The following is a 20,603-nucleotide window of genomic DNA, read 5'->3' as shown; positions in this document are numbered from 1 at the left end:
GAAAGTGCATGCCATGGAAATAGAGTATTATCCAGCAAGAATGGCCTACGCTCGTTAGTTTTTAGATAAACAACGAGTTGATAATACATTTGTTGGAAAAGTACTGTTTACTGATGAAGGTGGTTTCAGACGAGGCAGTTTTATTAATTACCATAATTCACATTTATGGCCAGATGAAAATCCTCATGGTGCAATTCAAATAAAGAATCAACATCGATTTTGTCCATATTTTTTTGATAATAACCTGAATGTTCAACGATACTTGGAATTTCTCTAAAATGATTTCTCGCCCATGTAATGTGATATTCCTCTAAACATTCGCAGAGACATGTGGTTCATACACGAAGGAGCCCTCCCTTGCATGGCCACCACGTTCCTCTGAATTAAATACAATAGATCCATTTTTTGGGCATATCTTGAAAGCTTGGTATATGCAAAACAGGTAAACACGATGTTCGACAGTATGCAGTTCAATTAGAAATATTTGATACAATTTATGATCATTTTCTTCAGAATGTTTTATTATGGCCAAGGGTTTCCTTGGCATGTACAAAAATCTAAAAATCTACATATCACTTGAACCATAAATTTTATTGAGTTAAACAAAGAGTACCTTTTTGTTGTAAAATCGATTGTAATATTCATTTCTGCTATCTTTAGATTGTAAATGTGACGGATTGTTAACCATTGAGCATGAGCCGGCTCTGGCCTTCAGATAGTAATGTAGAATTATTTATTCCGTGAAAAACACTACATGGACATACGTAATCATCCATTAGAAATTCATAATGTTCAAATGAATAATTTAGAAAATATACTTAAATATAAGTTTTGATTTTGCAACTTTAAAAGCCTATAACTCAGAAACGAGGGGTCGTATGAGAGAATTTTTTTATGTAACTCCATTATTTTCACGTCATCTACTCACTTCTGAATTTTTTGCATCAAGTCCCAGTACACCCTGTATACAGAGATACTACACGTCTTTCTATATACTACGAAAACAAAGTTATTTTATCATAGCAACTGTTGTTTGCTTTATCATGTAAAAAAACTTAAGGCCACATTACAAGTAAAACAAACTGGTTAGAATATGAATACAAGTAGAAAGGAAAAATTGAACTGTATGGGTAATAATCTAATAGTTTTATTGTCTAAATGTAGATGTGTAGATGTATATCATGAGAATTGTGTGAATATCAAAAGGCTAACTGGCTGGTTTGTGGAAGAACTATCAATCAAATTAGAATATTTCTCTCATTTATTTTTGACGAAACCTTAGATTTTATCAGTACTAGAGTTACCAATTTTTCTATTAATATGAAGAATTTGTAGATCTCAATTCAAATAGGATGTGTGTTAGTTGCTTTTAGTATCTCTTCTTTGTTAAGTATATAAATTAATGATTTTTTAGGTGGTATACTTAAGACAATTATCAAGGCACAATTTGTCAACTTAATTCTTTTCACAAGTTATAACTTCATGTTAAAACACATGATTTTATGGTGGAAAGATCTACTATTTCAATTATAGTTTATTATATTTTAATCACCCGAACTTACTTATTGATTATTCGAACTTAGGTACCCATTCAGAATTTTTGAATAAATAGCCCTAGGCACTTATTTTTTTTTTCATTTCATTTGTATATCACTTTTCAACTCTGGTGTTGCGAAAGGTGTTTGTATGAGTATAAATTGTAAAAATCTGAATACCTACAATCCAGTCCCTAAAAAACTATTTAAATAATGCCTTTACCTTTCATAACCTTGAGATGTATAAAGTATTGTCTACTTTTAGGATATCACTGCAAACAAAGTAGTTTTATGAAAATATGCCTAAAATTGATTAAAAAAGACAATGCTATTGTCATTTTATCTTGACGTGCTTGTGTGACAGTGCTTTTATCACTGAAATGTTATTAGAATATACTTTAGTCTATGTGATAATTAAAAAACGTAGTAATAGTTTAGCTTGACAAAAAAAAAAAAGATTTGTACTATGTACTGTGTGGCAATAGTCTCATAATAATTATCGACAATTATTTACCTGCTATTGTCATTGAATATGTTTAACAAAAAACTGTGAACTTTTTGCGGTTTGTAAATTGAGGACGAAAAGGAACCAAGCATGTCGAAAATAATAAAAACAAAATGAAAACAAATTTGTCTTCGTCAAATATTGTAGCATATGATAAACAATCAGTTAGCAGTGAAAACAAGTAAGCCTATATTATTTTTCAACCTACACAACCTCAAGATATATAATTGTAGATCAGTTAGTCCTTCTTCAAGCCCTAGAAGTAGCCCCAGGCCTTCTCCTAGACCTCAATCTAAAAGAGATCATTCAAAATCTGACACCTATTTAAGTGTTTCATATAAGGAACAGTCTATTAAACTGGATGGCTCTCCATCTGTGAGTATCTTTATTATATTTATTTAAGTCTGTTAAGGGTAATTTTACTAATACATTTCAAATATTGAATTGTTTTTACTGGTCTAAAAATAATTATTTTTTCATTGTCTTCCTGTTTATTTTGTTTTATGAAAACTTTAGACTATGAACTAATCCATTTGTGTAATTTATGTACATAATTGCACATTTAACCTTTTACAGCTTAAAGTTAAATAAACAAATACATAACATCAATTAATACTGACTGTGATGCTTTATTTGGAGAAATTATGTGAAATTTTGTATTTTTCACCATACTATAATTATGATCTTTTAGAACTTATACAAATTTCATTAATAGAAAACTATTATGCCCAATAATTACCAGTGAAACAAAGAAAGAACATATGAGTCACTTTCAAAATAAGCCTCTTCAAACTTATATCAATTTATCCATAAAAATTTTTTTAAAGATAAACTAGTATCATCTTGGTTATATATAAATTCTCTTTTATTTGTGAACTGAAAACTGAGATAATTTGGGACTATTATGTCTATGTGTAGAGTTGTGGATATTAAGGAAAATATTGATACAGAAAATTTTCTGGGAAATTTTCTAGGAAACTTTCTAAGCTACTTAATTAATAAAGTTTTGTAAAATTGAATTCTTGTATACTAGAGGATATAAGTAAGCAAAATTGGAGTATTTTCATCAACTCTGGGTGTGAGGCCCTTTTGAGTTCCCCACTTCCAAAAATAAAAAACAATATACAAAACATTATAAAAGGTATTGTAAACTTAAACTCTCTTTCACTAGAGGCTACAAGTTAACAAAACTGGATTTTTTTCAACAACTCTAGATATGAGCTCCTGTGTTTTATAAATTTTTAGTCATCTAATCTGAAAAGTTGAATTCTTTAATAAGTATTATGCATGATAAGTATATATAATGTCTCCATACTTGATTTAAAAATACCATATTGGACAAAATATTTTACTTACTAAATTAAAAATTACAAAATACTTGCATACTTCTCTATTACAACAAATTTTTTATTCTGACATTTTTTATGAAAAGGCTGAATTTGACATAAATTTATGCATTGTGGAAAATTTTCCATGGAAAATTTGGCTCTTTACATCACTATCTATGCCATGTTGAAATGTGATAACACTGGTCTGCATGAAAATCGGCCCCGACACCATTTTTAATGATTCCTATGTAAAATGATCTCCTGAATCTAAATATGACCTCAGTTTTCTCCCATCACTCTCTATTTGTGGTGGATACCCCCACTTATTTTTTACATATTTCATCTTCTAGTCATTAAAAATTCGAAAGTAGCAAAGTGTATGACATTTAGTCTAGTCAACAAGTTCAAAAAAGTGAAAAATATAAATAAAGGTCCTAAAAATATGAGCGATAGTTCATTCGATTCGGATCACCTCTAGAAAAATGTTTTTTAACGATTTTGGTGCAGGTAAAAAATTGCAATTATTATTAACAAAATAAGATGAAGAAAATGTTATTTAGTTTTTCGATAATGACTCGAAAAATATTAATATTCAAGCAATTTGGAAAAAGCTCGTTAAAGAGGAGGATAAAAAGTCCTGACTCCCGAAACTCTGACACCCTTATTCTTATTTATAATTTTAATTTGAAATTGAAAATAGGGCTCCGCGCAGCTGTTAGGGTATGCGCGCGTCGCCGCTGGTCAGAAGAATGTCGCCCACGATCCTTTGGTCCGGAGAGAAATATTTACTTCCCACCTTTGCACGTCAAACTTTGATTGATCAAACAATTTGTGTCAGCATTGGACAAGATAGGTGATGCATTTAAATTTTTGAAGACTAAATTTCCTCGTCTTAGAGAAACTAAAATCAAGGAAGGAGTTTTCGTAGGTCCCCAAATTAGACAACTTTTCCAAGCTTCGACGTTTATTAAAAAAAAAAAAAAATTTTGCAATACTTCAGTATAAAATATTGATCCTGATAGTAAAATCGACGCCCGAGTAAAACTGAACTGCACTCCAAAAATGTTCGTAAACGACTCCTGAGATGTTGAATCGTAATCAACACCCCAAACCGTTAGAGGATCCTTACTTTTTATTCATACCTGTGTTAGGACTTTCGAAATGTAAAATAAGAAATATAAAAGTACATCACAGGTACAGGTAACAACAATAGACATACGAATTATCCTTGACAATGACAATATAACTAACCTAACCTAACTGCGTAAAACATAAAGTTCAATGCAATTCAAAATGCCGCAACAATTCCTCATGCCAAAACAAATAGGTGGATATGCAGCGAAGATTGATTTTAGTAATATACTTTTTTACATTAAAACGACTGTTGATAATTTATATTAATTATTGACTATATGGGTATAAAACATATATAAAAATGTTGTCATTAAACATTTATTCGAATAATGAGTGTTGTACTAATTTGTTACCAAATGATTATTAATAAGCGGCATTATATTAAGTGAGCTGAAGTCTTTTAAATAGAAAATAATTTAGAGCCACAATGCGTTCTGGCAAACGTAAGGCGCACAGCACGCATTGTGGTTGTTTTAAACTGACACTGGCCATTTTTGGTCTTCGAACTTAGTACATATACAGTTTGATTATATCGTTACTGATTAGTGATGTAAAATGTAATGTAAAATCTACAGACTGCTTTAAAAAACATTTTTTTCAATGATATGGCACTGCTGTTGATGTTAATTTTATTTAGACTTGTTAAGTTAGGACTTAATTCGAATAAAACGAAATACCTATTTCTTTTTGCTTGCATCAAACTTTGGTTTAGTTGTGTAGGTCAGTATCGGAACTAAATCGACGAAATGATATGACTACTGGTTCACGGCACTGTACATGGTATATATAGTCGCGAGTAACTCATTGTAATAGTGACACTTGACTCCTCACACGGATTCTGCTCGTACTAACGATATGGCACTATTAAATCCTATAAACATCTTGATAAAGTATACATTGGACAGAAAATGTCATTTTTTTGGGTTATAGCACTATTGAAGTAGGAAAGCGATATGTAAAATAATAAAAGTAAGGTTTTAGATTCTTTCTTTCACAAACGTTAAAAATTAGGGCGCATTCCACTTAGCGTTCACGGGGCTTGAAATACTCCTTTGAGAGTTCCACATAGCGACTACGATCGTTGTTTTGAAGCATTATTGTAACGCACCACCAAATATTTTACTATCGCCGCAGAGATATTTTGGTTTTACTTTAGTGTAGGTCAGTTAAGCCCTCCACTAAAAATTTAATAAGTTACAAATTATAACATAACCTCTCAAAACTTTCGATTTATTTTTTCAGTTTCGCCATTCCTTTATAATTCTTTATAACACTCAAAACGCGTCGTAATCCATTCCACTTGGGTTTCGATTATAACGCTCTGGACTAAGTGGAACGAATTATCATTCCACTCTTGATGTTAACTATTTAAGATCTGGTTACGATATATTAAGTTATACAATATTTCTCCTATTTTATGCTCCATTAACGTATTGTCTCGGATTACCTAATTGCTGTCTTTTATTAATGTGACTGTGAAGAATCATAAATCTACCTACTTAACTTCTACTTACTATTGTATTCGTTAAGATTTATTGCAAACTGACCGTCCTCAACGTCTTACTTAAGCGGTTTCATATGTCCTTTAGACACTTGAAGTTCCTTTAACTTATCAAATATAATAACTAATAGGTTTTGTATACAATAGGATTAGTATTTAAAAGAGCATAAACAAGTATAGTGTGTTCAAAACAGTCTTGAAATCCAACGAGATTAGTAGTCACATTATTGAAACACTTCATATATTTATATTTTATGTTAATAAATAGTTTTTACCAAGTTGTGAATTAAGTTATTTAACTAACGGGAAAGATCGTGGTTGTGAACGTGAGTGTCGTGAGTGCATAGTGGAATGCACTCTTAGAGGACTTTCAATAGATAAATAAAGCTTTTGAAAGGCGTGCAATGTGAAAATATGGAATTTGATAACATTATTTAGTAATTTACAGCAAAGTTATTGATAATAAATTGATATGAAAAATCATCATGTCACAAGGGAATAAATAAAAATAAACACAGAATAATTTACATTGCTAGTAGATAAAAAAACACATGGTTTTTTTTATGAAATGCTGCTTTTGTTACGTATTTGCTTTATCATATTAGGTAAACCCTATTTGTATTTCATAGTCAAACTCTTTTCCATTTTGAATTGTTCCAAATATGTAGATTGTAGTAACTGATATAGAAATAGTACAGAAAAATAATATGTATTAGATTATCAATATTAGTGAAAATAAAAAAATGTGAAACTTTGATTTGAATCATACTAAAAAATATCAGTCTTATATTCAGATATTTCTGTAATCAGTAAATAGTAGTTATTATGAATTTAAAGTAATCTAAAAAATCGGATCGCCAATTGAAATTATCAAAAGTGGAAAATATTGAGAACATTAAAATTTTCAAAAGAGAGAAATAGACAGTGTCTGACCTTGAATCTATTGAACTTCTGGAATAACTACATTATGGTAGGGTTCTGACCACATGTTGATCTCATTTATTTCCATCTTAAACCTGTTTTGACATCATATGACAATATGATAATTGTCGTCGTTGGTATTATTTTCAATAGTTGATCGAATCAACCTAACCATCATAATTAAACAAGACCTTTCTCAGGTGTCTGATTTGAAGACCTCTCTAGTTGCAGTTACTGGGATGCTGGCATCCAAAGATCAATTCGCGGACGTCTGAGTCAGAGATTCCTCCGGTGACATAATTACCAGAGTTACTTTCAATCAAACTGGACCTTTGCGGGTGTCTGACCTGAAGGATAAATGGCTTACTCTTCTGTGATTATAGAACATTTGCGTGAATAGAACAATTTAGATGGTTCTTCCAAATCATTGGAATTAACACCTGATTTTTCATGATTCATGATAGAAAATAATTTTTTGCAGTAATTACTGATAATTTTATTTTGCGCATTGCAACTTGACAATTGGTAGATATCCATGGTCATCTATTTTATCTAAAAGCTAGAACAAATATATTTGTTGTTACATAATTGGATTTCTAAAAAGTTCATAGTTTTAATCACATTATTTTTTATTGAAATGAACTGTATTACATTTCAAATTGTTTAGCTGCCATGTTTTTATCTATTTTATCTTATCAACAAAAAGAATCGACTAGCTAATAGTTCCACCTGTTTAAACAACACAATTTGTACTAATATAAGATTTCATAGTTTACAACTGGAATGATGTTACGGTTGAAATTATAGAGAATGTCAGTTCCAAGGATTGATACGTATATGGCAAGTATATCAACTAAAATTATGAAATGAGATTCAATAAATAAATACTTTGATAAATAAAAATCAACTCCAGGACTAATTTCTTTGGTAGTTTAACAACTTGATTGGATGGATATGCAACAAATATCAAGAAAAACAGTCTTTTCTAAATACTCACTACAGGGTATAAAATATAGTTTGATAACTATCAACATGCAAAACCTTGCAGGCAGAATTCAAGCCTCTTTAAACAGCTTTTAATTGGTTCTTGGAGTGAGATATTTCCACTATGTATTTTAGATTTAACAACATTTTTAGTATCACTAATACTTATATATCTGGATCTTGGATAAAATTTATTTACTCGAATTTTTATTGATACTTAAAGCATTTTCTCAGCTTTATTTGATGAAGTAACAAATCATAATGGTAATGATATACTATCAATTTAACTATACTTTAAATAAAATATGAATTGAACTTTAGCATGGTTGCAATAAGTGTCGCAATAGATAAAAAAGATGAAATTAATATTTCTCTAAATTAATGAATATTCAATAATATATTATAACCCTTGTAGAAAAATGCCATGTGGAGTATAAAGTACACTACTGTTCCATATCATTTTTCTCCAAAAGAGGAAGTTCATATTCTATGTGAAACTAGAAGAAATCTTTTAACACAAAAAAATCGATCTGTAGAAGTAGTATTTAGGCTACTAGGGATATAAATTATATATGATTAATATTTTCTTCATAATTCTTCGTTTAAACATCCTGTAGATTGTTTAGGAAGTAGTTTTGGCTTTACAGCCACTCTTCATCTATACCTAGAAGATATTCTGGACAAGACTCCACATCTCATTGTTCTGTTTCCAAAATACGTACACTCTTCCCAAAGAAGGCTATTTTTTGGGGGTTTTTGTGTCCCATTTCACAAGGTGATAGTACTATTCCTTCAAGATACTTAAGCCTTTTAGTAAAATAGGCAGAACATTCGCAGAGTAGGTGATCTGCTGTTCTCTGGCTTGCTCGCATAATCTTCAGTTGTCGTCCTTTGACATGCCTATCCTCTTAAGGTGATATTTAACGAAGCAGTGACTTCTCTGAAGACCGACCACCAGTATTATGTCGTTTCTGGTCATCATTGGAAGTTCATTAGACTTCTTAGCCGATATAGTTATAAATGTTTTGGGTTGTCTTAAGCTTGGAATGTTTCTCCAGTCAGATTCCATCGGATTCTTCAGCCATCCTTCCATTTCATTATTGATATATAATCTCATGAGGCCACCACACTAGGGCTATGATCCTGGATATGAAGCTGTTGCCCCTTTTGTCACAAGACTGTATGCTTCGTCATTACTTGGTATACCCTGGTAGCATGGTAGCCACATTAAAATTACTTTTCTTATGTTAGCTAGTGATGTTCCTAGTGGTATGGAGAGCTTGCAATTTGGTTCACAAACGGCCAATCCAACTCCTTGCGCTAGCTTTGAACCGTTTGTGTACCAGAGAGATACATTTCGAGCTTGCAGAAGATTTTTATCGACCCATGATAGACGGTCATCAATTACCTTTCGAATAGTATACCTTTGTCCAACGCCCTTTGCATTTGGTCCTTTGGTTTGTTACTGCTTTCCAGCTTTATTAACTCTAGAATTCTTTGGTGAACTATCAGATTTCCTGTATGGATTAGCCTGTGGGCGTCACTAAATGCCTCTTTCTTCACTATAAGGTGAAGAAAAGGCTTGTTAGTAGGGCCTCTAAGGCTGTGGTGGGGCAGGTTGACATTGACTCTGTAATACCTAGATTGATTTAACATCTTACATCTTATAATTTTAATGATATCTGCCACATTCCTATCTCTATTCACTTCAAATGTGACGTTTTGTAAAATTGTAGATTGCACACAACACTCACTTTTCACACAATCCATATTAAATTTTATTGAGCCAAAAAATTTATTTCAGAGTCAAGACAGTCTTTCAAGTCAACGTATAAGTAACACCAATAGCATTGATATAACCCCACCACAAGATATCAAAACAGATTCAACCAATTCAAGTAAAGATAGGCGAGAAAGTAGGGGAAAGAAAAAATCCTCTTGGTTTAATTCATTGTATCCCACTACTTACAAATCTAAATCTGAAGTTTACAAGAAACTGTTTAAGGATGTACCAGATGATGAAAGGCTGGTTGTAGGTAAGGTCCTCTTTTCAATGAGGTATATTTGTACAACAAGCTATTTATTGATATGCGCTTTTTCTTCATTACAAAATCTGCATTTTGAAATCAGTTTATGTTCACTTAGCTTTTAATAAGGATTCTTTACAGATTTTCTGTCATTTCTTTGCACTATTTGTCTCCTTATTTCCATAAACTTAGAAAAATATTATAATAATGTAATATATCATTTGTGAATATTGGACATTTTAAAAAAAAATCATTGAAGTTAACTGAGTCAAGTTAATTCATTCTATACACCAGTATATTAATATCAACATGAGTTTTATCAATTTGTATACATAAATTTTTGTCAGTTCAGGTCATCAATTTTTTGTAATTCATTCTTCTGTAAAGCTTATTGTTCAAAAGTTTCTATTGACTTTTTTACTTCCTGTTAATTTAATTATATCTTCTTAGTAATTTTTTTCTTTAATTATCATTATAAACATTAAGTCTGTAGCCTATTTCCATTTTTTTATATTTATTTTAATATAGATTCACCTGCTCATTAATGTTTTATATATGATAATTATTGTTTTGTTCTATTCTTTTATACCTATAAATCGATTATTCCGTTTCAATCTCTTCATAATATTTTTTTCTAGTAATAGATACATTCTTGTCTTTCTTCTGTTATTTGCCTTTCTTAGACACTTGTTATTTTATACATTTTATATGTATTTATAATTACCCTTCTTACTTTGTTTATCATTTGTTTTTTTTTCAGTGACATCCTTGCCCAATTTTATTTTCTCTGTTCAATTCATTTAGTTGATTGTCTATATTAGTTTAGAATCATTATTTTAAATTATTTTTCTTTGAAATTGAACATTCATTTTTTGTCTGATATTCTTCATCATACTAGTATTTGTCCTTTGCTATTTCTAATTCTACTTATTCTATCAATGATTGCCATTTATTTGTAGTAAGTTGTTTGAGTTTTGTTTTACTTTAAGTCTACTTCTGTAGAGAATTTCACCAATACATAAATTTTAAATTCAATTATTATTGTCTTTATTCGGCTGACAAATCAGTCCAAGAGGCTATCGATTTGGGTCAGATACTATTTATTATTAAAATCTAATATTAGAAGAATATGCTCAAAAAACTTCATGTTTTCAATAACTATTTATAAAGATCATTGTATGAAATCGTTCAAATACTAATGCATACTGATTTCTTCAATGCCAGCATGTAGGATTTTCATAGTTCAATTTGTATTTTTATTTTTTAACCACTTCAACTACTTTCATCTTATCTATCATATCTATATTTTTTGATACGTGATGCATATATTTGTATATTCTTGTCGATAGATCCGCGTAACTTGTGTGGAATCGTGTAGTTGGACGTAATTAAAACTCAGGTAATAATCTAATATTTATTTTCAGACTATTCTTGTGCTTTACAAAAAGATATTTTGCACCACGGTCGATTGTACGTCACACAAAATTATCTATGTTTCTATGCAAATATTTTTGGTTGGGAAACTAATCTGACTTTAAAATGGAAAGACGTCGCATCAATAACCAAAGAAAAAACGGCTATCGTTATTCCGAATGCGATTTTAATCAGTACCAAAGGAGACAAGTATTTCTTTTCCAGTTTCGTAGCAAGAGACAAGACTTATTTGATGTTATTTCGAGTATGGCAGAACGCTCTTATGGACCAACCTATGACTGCTCAAGAAATGTGGCAATGGGTATGTACAAACAACAACAACAAAATGCTTCATCAAAGGAGATATTCCTCATATAATATTAAAATGGTAGATGGGGTTAATTTCCATATATTATTCATTAATCAAATGTTTTTAATCAATTTCAAGTATTAAAGAATATCATTAATACATTTCTTACACATCAAATTTAGTGGTAGTAACATTGATACCACATTTGCAATAGTATTTATTGTACCAATTCAAAGTGAAAGTTTGCTCTTGAAGCATGCTGTGCATATTTTGGGATAGAATTGAACAATCAGTACAAGCCATCACCACTTCTTGTTCTAAAGTCATTCTTGTATGACAAAAGCATATATTATTTTCTTTGGAGAACCTACAGAATGAAGAGAATAATATAACATTGATATTTTTGCTTGTGTAATTATACAATAATGTATGCACTGATTTGATTGTTCGATATGATCTTCAAAATCCTATTTGTAATTCTCCAAAATTAATAACCAATTCTTAATCAATCATTGTTCATATCTTAAAAATTAATTTTACAGTGATAATAATAGTACTAAAAGCATAGGGGGATCAAGTTGTATTAACAAAAGAACAATGTATACATACCTTAGCATAAAATTTTATCTGTGTCAAGTATAACATATAATTTGTAGATAAATATAGCAAATTCTTCTCAATTTTATTTATAGAACTGAAAAATAATATGTAATGATAATTTCTTTACAGGTTCACCAATGCTATGGAAGTGAATTAGGTTTAACCAGTGACGACGAAGACTACGTACCTCCTCTTACAAACGAGGAAGATAAATTATCAGTTCGACTTTCAGTTGAATCATTCTCAGAGGTGAGTTGCTTCAAGATAAAATGCAGGGTATATCTATTACATATTAATAATCAATAAAATAAGTATTCTTAATTGTGCTTTTTAAAAGCTCAAAGTTATTTATATAATTTTGGCAAACATTTTATGGAATATAGTTATATCTGCTGAATTTATAAACCTAAGTAAGAACAATCTATAAATACCAACAGGAGTCATAGCAGGACACTGTTGCCTCAATAGTATCGCAGCAAGAAAGGGGGACACAATAGATACTTTGGATCGCAGTGTATATGACCCCCCAATATCTATATACATACATATATCATTGTAAAATCATCAACCAACTTAATTTAAATCTACCAGTGTAAATTTTAATAGAAAATTGTGATTAATTTTGATGAACTGTTAAAGCTTAGTGGGAACGTGAGTGGAGATTTTTTTTCACTCTATTTCTGATTAATTTTAATGTTAAAGCACTATAAGCAGAGATATTGTAATTCTACGGTTTCAATAAGACGTTTGTCCTGCTTAAAATAAATCTGAATTTCAATATTATTTGGAAAATACTATTAATAATAGATGTCATCATATGGTTCCTCTGATTACCAGTTGGTATCGTGGTTATTTAAATAAAACAGTTAATTGACATTACTTTAAGTGTTCTAAAAATCTTAACGAATTGATGGGGAAATAATCCTACTTTTTGTGGTAAAATAACATCTAAGAGTTATAATAGATTTGGGTATTGCTTAGTCGAAAGAGGTGAATTATTTGAGCCTTTATTACACCGAAATTTGGTTTAATATTGTTATTCATAGTTATGTTCAATTTTTTAAAATTTCTTTTTTGGAATCTACTTTATTTGCAAGCCATTATGGTGAAAAGCTTAAAAAAATTTTTTACGCTTAACGTACACCTCTATGTTTCTGTTTTGATACTGATAGATTTCAATGGTAATCAAATGTTGGTCACTCAAAGAGAGGTATGTGAAGATTAAAATTGATCCTAACGTTCTTTTAAAACTTAAACTGGTAGAATACAATTAAGATTTTACATTGATATTCCTATGTTTCCTAAAATATGTGTGAGTACAGTATGTCCAAGTATCCCATTTTATTTATATGAATGCTTTAACCTTCTCCATTCAAACATAATAGTGATGTCTGAAAATAAAATTTTTGAAATTACATTTTTTTTATTTGGAAAAATTGCTTAAACTAAATAAGTCTGTAAAATTGTAAAAACCACTCTCAAAATAGTTTACATCTCAAATATTTCTAAACTAATCTGTCCAAATTAGCAACTTCCTTTAAATACTGATAACTAAAATCTTGTGTAAACTTTTGTTACTAGATGATTATTTATTTTATATATTTAGTTTAGTTTGCGCGTATTGGCGCTTGAAACAACAGTGTGTGATTAATAGTTATATATACTCCCAATCAGGTTTAACCAAAGATGGTAAAATGATTCATGAATTAAACGTGTTGGTGGGTGACCTTGTTCCTTTAATTTGGAGGACAACCATGTTGTGATATGAATAAAATTAGGTTTTCAGCTTTTCAGTAGGTTTTTGTAAATAGTCACAAATTAATATTTTTCTTCACAAAGCTTCATATGTTTAAATAGCTGGTATATCATCAAATTGATCTTTATTGTTTATTTTATACCATTCTTTTTAAATATGAACATAAGCTCAGAAGGTTATGTCGTTTTCTGTCTTTTCATTATCTAATTTTAGTTACACATAATTCTTAACCAGTTTCTATTGAGCTACTTTATTATATAGAGTTTGTACTTCTAATACGCTTTTACTCTGGTTTCCACTGAAATATTTTCTTTTTCCTTTGTATAGCAGTAAGGCTATAATATGTTTTTAATGATTTCATTAGGAACTCCATATTCAGCTTCTAGTTTTAAAGTTTCTCTTGACTTCTTTTCTACTTCCTATTAATTTAACTGTGTCCTCTTAGTAAGTCTTCTTCCATTAGCATTTCTGGAATATAGTTAAATATTTAGTCTGTAGCCTATTTTCATTCTTAATTGTATTTATTTTAATATTTACTCATTCTAATTATTATTGTTCTACTCCTTTTATTACTACAAATTGATTATTCCGTTTTAATCTCTTTTTATAGATACATTCTTCGCTTTCTTGTGTTATTTGTCTTTTTAGACACTTGGTATTTTATATATCTTATATGTATTTTTATTGCCGTTCTTGCTCAATTTTATTTTCTCTGTTCAGTTCATTTAATAGTTGATTTTCCATATTAGTTTGAAATCATTTTTCTATTGTTTCTTTTTGAAATGATTCATTCATTTTTTTAAACAATTTTATCTAATATTCTTCATCATACTATGAATTTGTTCTTCACTATTTATAATTCTACTTGATCTACCACGCTTTCTTCTAACGCTTTCCATTTCTTTGTAGTAAGTTATTTTAGTTTGGTTTTCCTCTCAGTCTACTTCTGTAGAGAATTTCACTTATACATTAGTTTTATATTGAATTATTATTGTCTTTATTGAATTAAAAAATTAGCCCAACACGATATCGATTTAGGACCTCTCTAAGATACTATTTATTATGAAAATCTAATATTAGAAGAAAATGCGCAAAAAAATTCATTGTTTATTATAAACCCTGCTTTTTAAATTACAACATTATCTCAGAAGGTTATTTCCTTTTGTGTCTTCTCATTACCCTATTTTAGTTCCGCGGGATTGTTTAGAGGTTATTCTGTTTGTAAAGCCTTGTTTTTTTAACCAGTTTCTGTCGAGCCACTTTATATAGGATTAGTACTTCTAATGGTTTCCACTGAGATGTTTTGTTTATCCTTTGAATAGCAGTAATCTATCTATAGTCACTTTTTGCTGATGGTTTTGTTAGGAACCCCATATTCAGCATTGATTTTTGAACGATATTTTTTGATATTGTCAGTATTTCTTATTCTTATTGAAACCCCTTAACAAACTTAAATACTGCATTATAAACTCGTTCTGTTTTTCTTTCACCTATTTGGGTGTCGTATATGGGCTCTAGTACCTTTGACTTTTCTCATATTTCTGAATTTCCTCATTTTACCATTTTTTTATATGCTCAATCAATCTCTTTTTCTTCTCACCTTTATTTTTTAATGGTGTTTTAATTTTCCATTATTTTTCTTATTAATTCGCCTCCATATTTTTATTTTCTTGCTATTTATTTTTTTCAGGCATATATTTTTGTCTCATCTTTTCTTTTAATCGTCCAATTTTTTGCTGCATATATCAAAGTTGGTACTTTTATTGGGTTATATTTTCCATTTTCATTTTTTTTTCAATATTTTCTTCCAGATTTGTTTTATTTAGTGCCTGGTAAATTTTTATCGATTTATTCATCTTGTCAAGTATTTCTGCATTGAGTGTCATGTTTTCTGCCAATAAAAAAACATTCGTATATATTTTTGAAGTATTATTCTTATAATTCATTTCTTCATTATATCGATCATTTTAACGTTTGTTTGTGTCATGTTTTTTGTTTTATTTATGTTGTCTTCTAGTTTTTTAACTATTATTATAATTTAGATTCACCCTATACTTTGAATATTATTTACTTTGTCTAATATTTGTTTGTATTTTTTATCTATTACACTTTTAATAGTCGTTAAAGTGTAAATATTTTTTTAAACAGCAAGAGTATCAAGGACAAATTATTGATGGTACAATGGAGCAAACATCAACTACTGCTTATGAAAAAGTCGATGGAGAAGACATTAAAATTCCAACTATTATGAGCCACAAGAGAAGTGGTTCAGATTCAAAGAATCCCACGGATGCCACCGACAATTCCGAATCTGAAACTGAAAAACCAATTAAGTGAGTGAATGTAGATTAATATTTTAAACATATGTAAGATATGCTCAAATTTATTTTTATATTTAATTACTTTGAAATAAAATTGATCTTCAGGAATGAATTGAAAATGTTACTTCAAATTTCTATCAATTTGTTTAACTTAAGGATTGGCTGAAAATTGAAATTTTTTTTAAAGTAATTATTCAACTGCAATTAAAATTTTAGATTTTATCAATTCTTTTTTTGACAAAGTAGTTAGTATCGTATCTGTTAAGAAAGCCTATTTTTCACTTTATTTTCATCATCTTCCTTTTAATTGTCTTGTATTGAGTTTTTAGTTGATAATTGGTGCGTATGGTCAATCTGTTATGGTGCTTCTATATTGTATCTTGACTGTTGTGACATTTAAGTCCAGATATGGCATCTAATTGGATACATAAACATATTTTTATGACAATTGACATTTGTGACGTTTTTACAAGTAAACAGTACTTGTCTATTGTTTTCAATTTTTACTTACGAGCTTAGTTTCTAAGAGAAGTGCTTACGTGCCTTATAGAGGTATCTAGTAAAATATCTGATGTGCATTTAAGATACAATGTATTGTACAAGACATATAGGCTAGAATCAAGAAATTTAATTATTAGCTTTTACTCTAAAACGTCTGTTCGCTAAATAAAATTAGTCACGAGGTAAAACAGATGAGGATATATTTATTTGTCAAAAGCCTATTTCACATCTGAAAAAGGTTCTTAGCTATATTGTTCTTAAATTATGGCTTTGTTAATATTATCTTCTTTATGGTAATGTTTCACATATCATAATCTTTACTTGAAACCAAACATAGAAATAACAGTAAGAATAGGTATATGAAAGTTGTATATATATAATCCTTTTAAAGGATTATATCTCCATTATTTTTCAATTTCATAATAAAATTTATGAAACTTTTTGCCGATCTATCGACTCAGATTAATTTACATTATTATGGACTAACCAGCTTGTATAATGATATTGTTTAGCAAGATGGAATACAGACCGATACAATATTCGGAATGGATAGAATGGCTTCCCTAATATGTCATTATTGAATTTTTTTTATGAAGATATGTAAAAACTTTTTGATAAAAAGTAAATCCCGTAGATGATTTAAAAAGACGAATAACAGGATTAGATTGGTCATACTTGATGTGTAATTTTGTTAGACATTTTCATTGAATATGAACAATAAAAAATTTAATAAGATTCAACCTCAACTTTTGAGATATAAGTAATGTTTTGAATCATTACAAGGGTTATTAATTAAGCTTTGAGATATGGCAACACTGATGTGAATATGTCAAATCTGACATTGCCATCGTAAAGTTTGAATTTTTAATGGTAAACGTACTCAGATTGTATTGTCATACGAGTGCTGTTTGAGTTGTTTACAGATACTTAAAACATTAATCTTGGTCAAAAAATGAAATTAAATCGCGAACATTAAACCAAGAGACCCCGTGTTTCGATGGTTTTCCGAAATCAATCGTGGTCGCACTTCGTTACAGGATGCATTTTGTGGAGGTCTAGAAGGTACTAGATGTAATATGTCACATGCCGATGCAATATCAACATGTGACATACTGTGAGATTGAGGCATATTTGGACAACAGTTCCGCTCGCATACATTCAATGAATATTTGGCTTTCAAAAATATTTGTTCGTATTGGATACCCCATGATTTTAAAATAGATAAAAAAAACTCGTGTCGACTGGTGCAAAGAAATGTTGAAAAAATTCAATCGTCTATTCATTACGTTGCACCGAACAGAACAGAACAGAAACATTTTCGGTGATTTTTCGGTAAACTGTACTTGTTCAAAGAGAATTTATTCGTTTGCTGGTGTTCAGTGGAATGATCTATTTGAACGTTCAATGCATTTGTGGTGTTTTAATTGTGCATAGCTATGTAATGGAACAGGAAAAAGTGTTTTTAGTTAATTGATGAATTTGAAAGGCAGCTTTTTTATGAGATCCGATAAATAGAACATATAAAAGAGTAAAGAAGCATGATCCTTCCTTGTCGACAAACATACAAACAAACACGGACTAATTACTTCCGAGAACCCAGCGAATATCGGTCTTTCAAGACAAGCCAAATCCAACAGAAGTTGTTGAGGCACGAAGCACTTCCAAGTAAATGGTCGTCTGACTCTCAGAAAAACTGGACACTGTTCCATTAGAGCAGCGTTTCTCAAAGGGTGCTCCGCGGAGCCCTGGCTCCTACAGTGAAGTGTAAAAAATCCCTGTTACTCGTTACCATCAAAAATTCCTTAAAAAGGGAGGAAATTTTATTTAAGGTGAAAACAGTGGTTATGCCAACTGTCACCGCCCCACAACAGTTCGCCTGTTAGCGGTTGCGGTTGCGGTTGCGAGAATTGCCGATCACAAGGGTCAATCGTAGGCTTGCATATAATTCTTTATCATTATATCCGTATTTTGAAGTCATTTGATATGCGTCGCCAAAACTCAGGTTACTGCGGATTAAGCAGGCTAATAAGTTGTGCTTCATAAATTGTATTTACAATTACTTACTTATTCGTAAAAGTTTAATTATCTGCAATGGACCATTGGTTACAAACAGGAACGTGCAAAAAACAGCGTACAACGACTTTGGAGGCACCAATAGAATCAACGCCTGGACCCTCCAATGCGGGTATTGTTTTATAATCAAATTTTGTAAAGTAATATAAGCTCCCGTTTCTTCTCTCTCTCTCCAGAGTTATTTGAAGTCGATAAGCCAGGTGGGCATAAAAGTAGATATATCAAAAAACACTATTCAAATGAGCCATGCACGACGCAAAAAACAAGGCGATATGATAAAAATTATATAGCTTTTGGATTTATGGAAGTAGACGACAATCGCCCTCAATATGTTCTATGTAATAAAATTTTACCGAACATCTCCATGTATCCTGACAAACTGCTTCGCCATTTCCAAACTTTGCATCCAGAATACAAGGACAAAAAGGTAAACTTTTTTGAACGAAAGCGAGAACAAAAATATTCATGCGCCACGCATCGCAGACTGTTAATGAAAATGCAACTGAGGCATCCTATATTGTTTCATACAAAATTGCAATGGCTGGTGAAACCCATACCATAGCAGAGAAGCTCATAAAGCCGTGTGCAATTGAAATAGTGAAATGTATGTATGATGAAAAAGCTGCAAAAGAGGTGTCAAAGATTCCACTTTCAAATGATACAGTTGCTCGTCGTATAAGAGACTTGTCAGATTTCGTAAAAACGGAGTTATCTTCCTGTCTAAAAAGTCGTGATTTTGCTCTACAAATGGACGAGTCCACTGACGTAGCGGGACTGGTAGTATTGCTTGTATTTGTACGGTATGAGTTCGAGCGTTCTATAGAGGAGGATCTTTTAATTTGTGAGGCGTTAGAAAGGTAACACTACTGGGGCTGAAATTTTTAACTTGGTTAACAAGTATTTTATTAAAAATGATATTTCATGGGACAACATTTTTCTACATCTGAAGAAAAGGTTAATGCAGTCAAATCACGTGTTTTGGAGATACCTCAATCGGAATGGAAAAAATGCTTTGACACTTGGTTAAGACGTATGCCAAGGTGTATTGATCTTAATCTTAATATTTTGGAAAACAATAAAGTCATATCTAATTTCAAATATTTGTTTTTATTTGTCTATTTCACAACTTAGTAATAACCCTCGTATATTAATGAGCCACGCTATAATTTTTAGGGAGTTATTATTGTGAAGGTTCTTTAAAGAAATATTAATAAATAGTTGTTGGATACTGTTTAGTTGAATGAATTTTCAGTATGGTGTTATAATTTTATAATTGTTTTTGCATTTGTTGAGGACAACACTATTCATATTGAAAAAATTATGTAAATGGCTCTTAAATCATTTATGATTTGAAAAATTACAGGATGAATCTTCTGATAATATGGATTTTGTACTCTATTAGTGAATTGGGACAATAACTGGTACTTATATCCACCATGCGTTATGGATTTGGAAATATACTCATATTGCGTTATGGGTAAATATACGAGGATATATTGAAAAATACTTAGCCTGCTATAAAACCGAAGAAAATTTCAATGTCAAAATATTTTATTACTCAACATATTCTCCTCTTAATTGGACACATTTATTACAGCGAACCTACAACGTCTCTAGACCTTTCAAAATAATGTTTCTTCTTGCTCTGGAAACCACACCTCCACAGCTTTTATTACCTCCTCGTTGGAACAAAA

General features: G+C 30.4%; 1 protein-coding gene and 1 long non-coding RNA gene across 3 annotated transcripts in view; one reads left to right on the top strand and one right to left on the bottom strand.

Moving 5' to 3' along the window:
* The first annotated feature begins 1,812 nt into the window (after positions 1-1,812).
* The window catches only part of LOC130902348 (protein Aster-B-like), a 36,261-nt gene continuing 17,470 nt past the window's right edge, over positions 1,813-20,603 (top strand). The window contains exons 1-6 of one of the 2 annotated variants that reach the window (XM_057814437.1): positions 1,813-2,221; positions 2,274-2,415; positions 9,713-9,944; positions 11,360-11,670; positions 12,388-12,507; positions 16,163-16,347. In XM_057814437.1, coding sequence (XP_057670420.1) covers positions 2,154-2,221; positions 2,274-2,415; positions 9,713-9,944; positions 11,360-11,670; positions 12,388-12,507; positions 16,163-16,347 — 1,058 coding nt within the window. In that variant the 5' untranslated portion in view covers positions 1,813-2,153. The remainder of the gene's footprint in view (positions 2,222-2,273; positions 2,416-9,712; positions 9,945-11,359; positions 11,671-12,387; positions 12,508-16,162; positions 16,348-20,603) is intronic. The other variant, XM_057814438.1, reaches the window with a different exon arrangement.
* Positions 4,315-8,177, bottom strand: LOC130902349 (uncharacterized). Its single transcript, XR_009060384.1, has 2 exons — positions 7,922-8,177; positions 4,315-7,483 (listed from the first exon to the last, which is right to left on the bottom strand). It is a non-coding gene; the product is annotated as an uncharacterized LOC130902349 (long non-coding RNA).

Source organism: Diorhabda carinulata, chromosome X (assembly GCF_026250575.1).
Source record: "Diorhabda carinulata isolate Delta chromosome X, icDioCari1.1, whole genome shotgun sequence".
In the NCBI taxonomy this organism is placed as follows: Eukaryota; Metazoa; Arthropoda; class Insecta; order Coleoptera; family Chrysomelidae; genus Diorhabda; species Diorhabda carinulata.
Note: the sequence above shows the minus strand (reverse complement) of the source record. Positions and strands in the feature narration are given on the sequence as shown.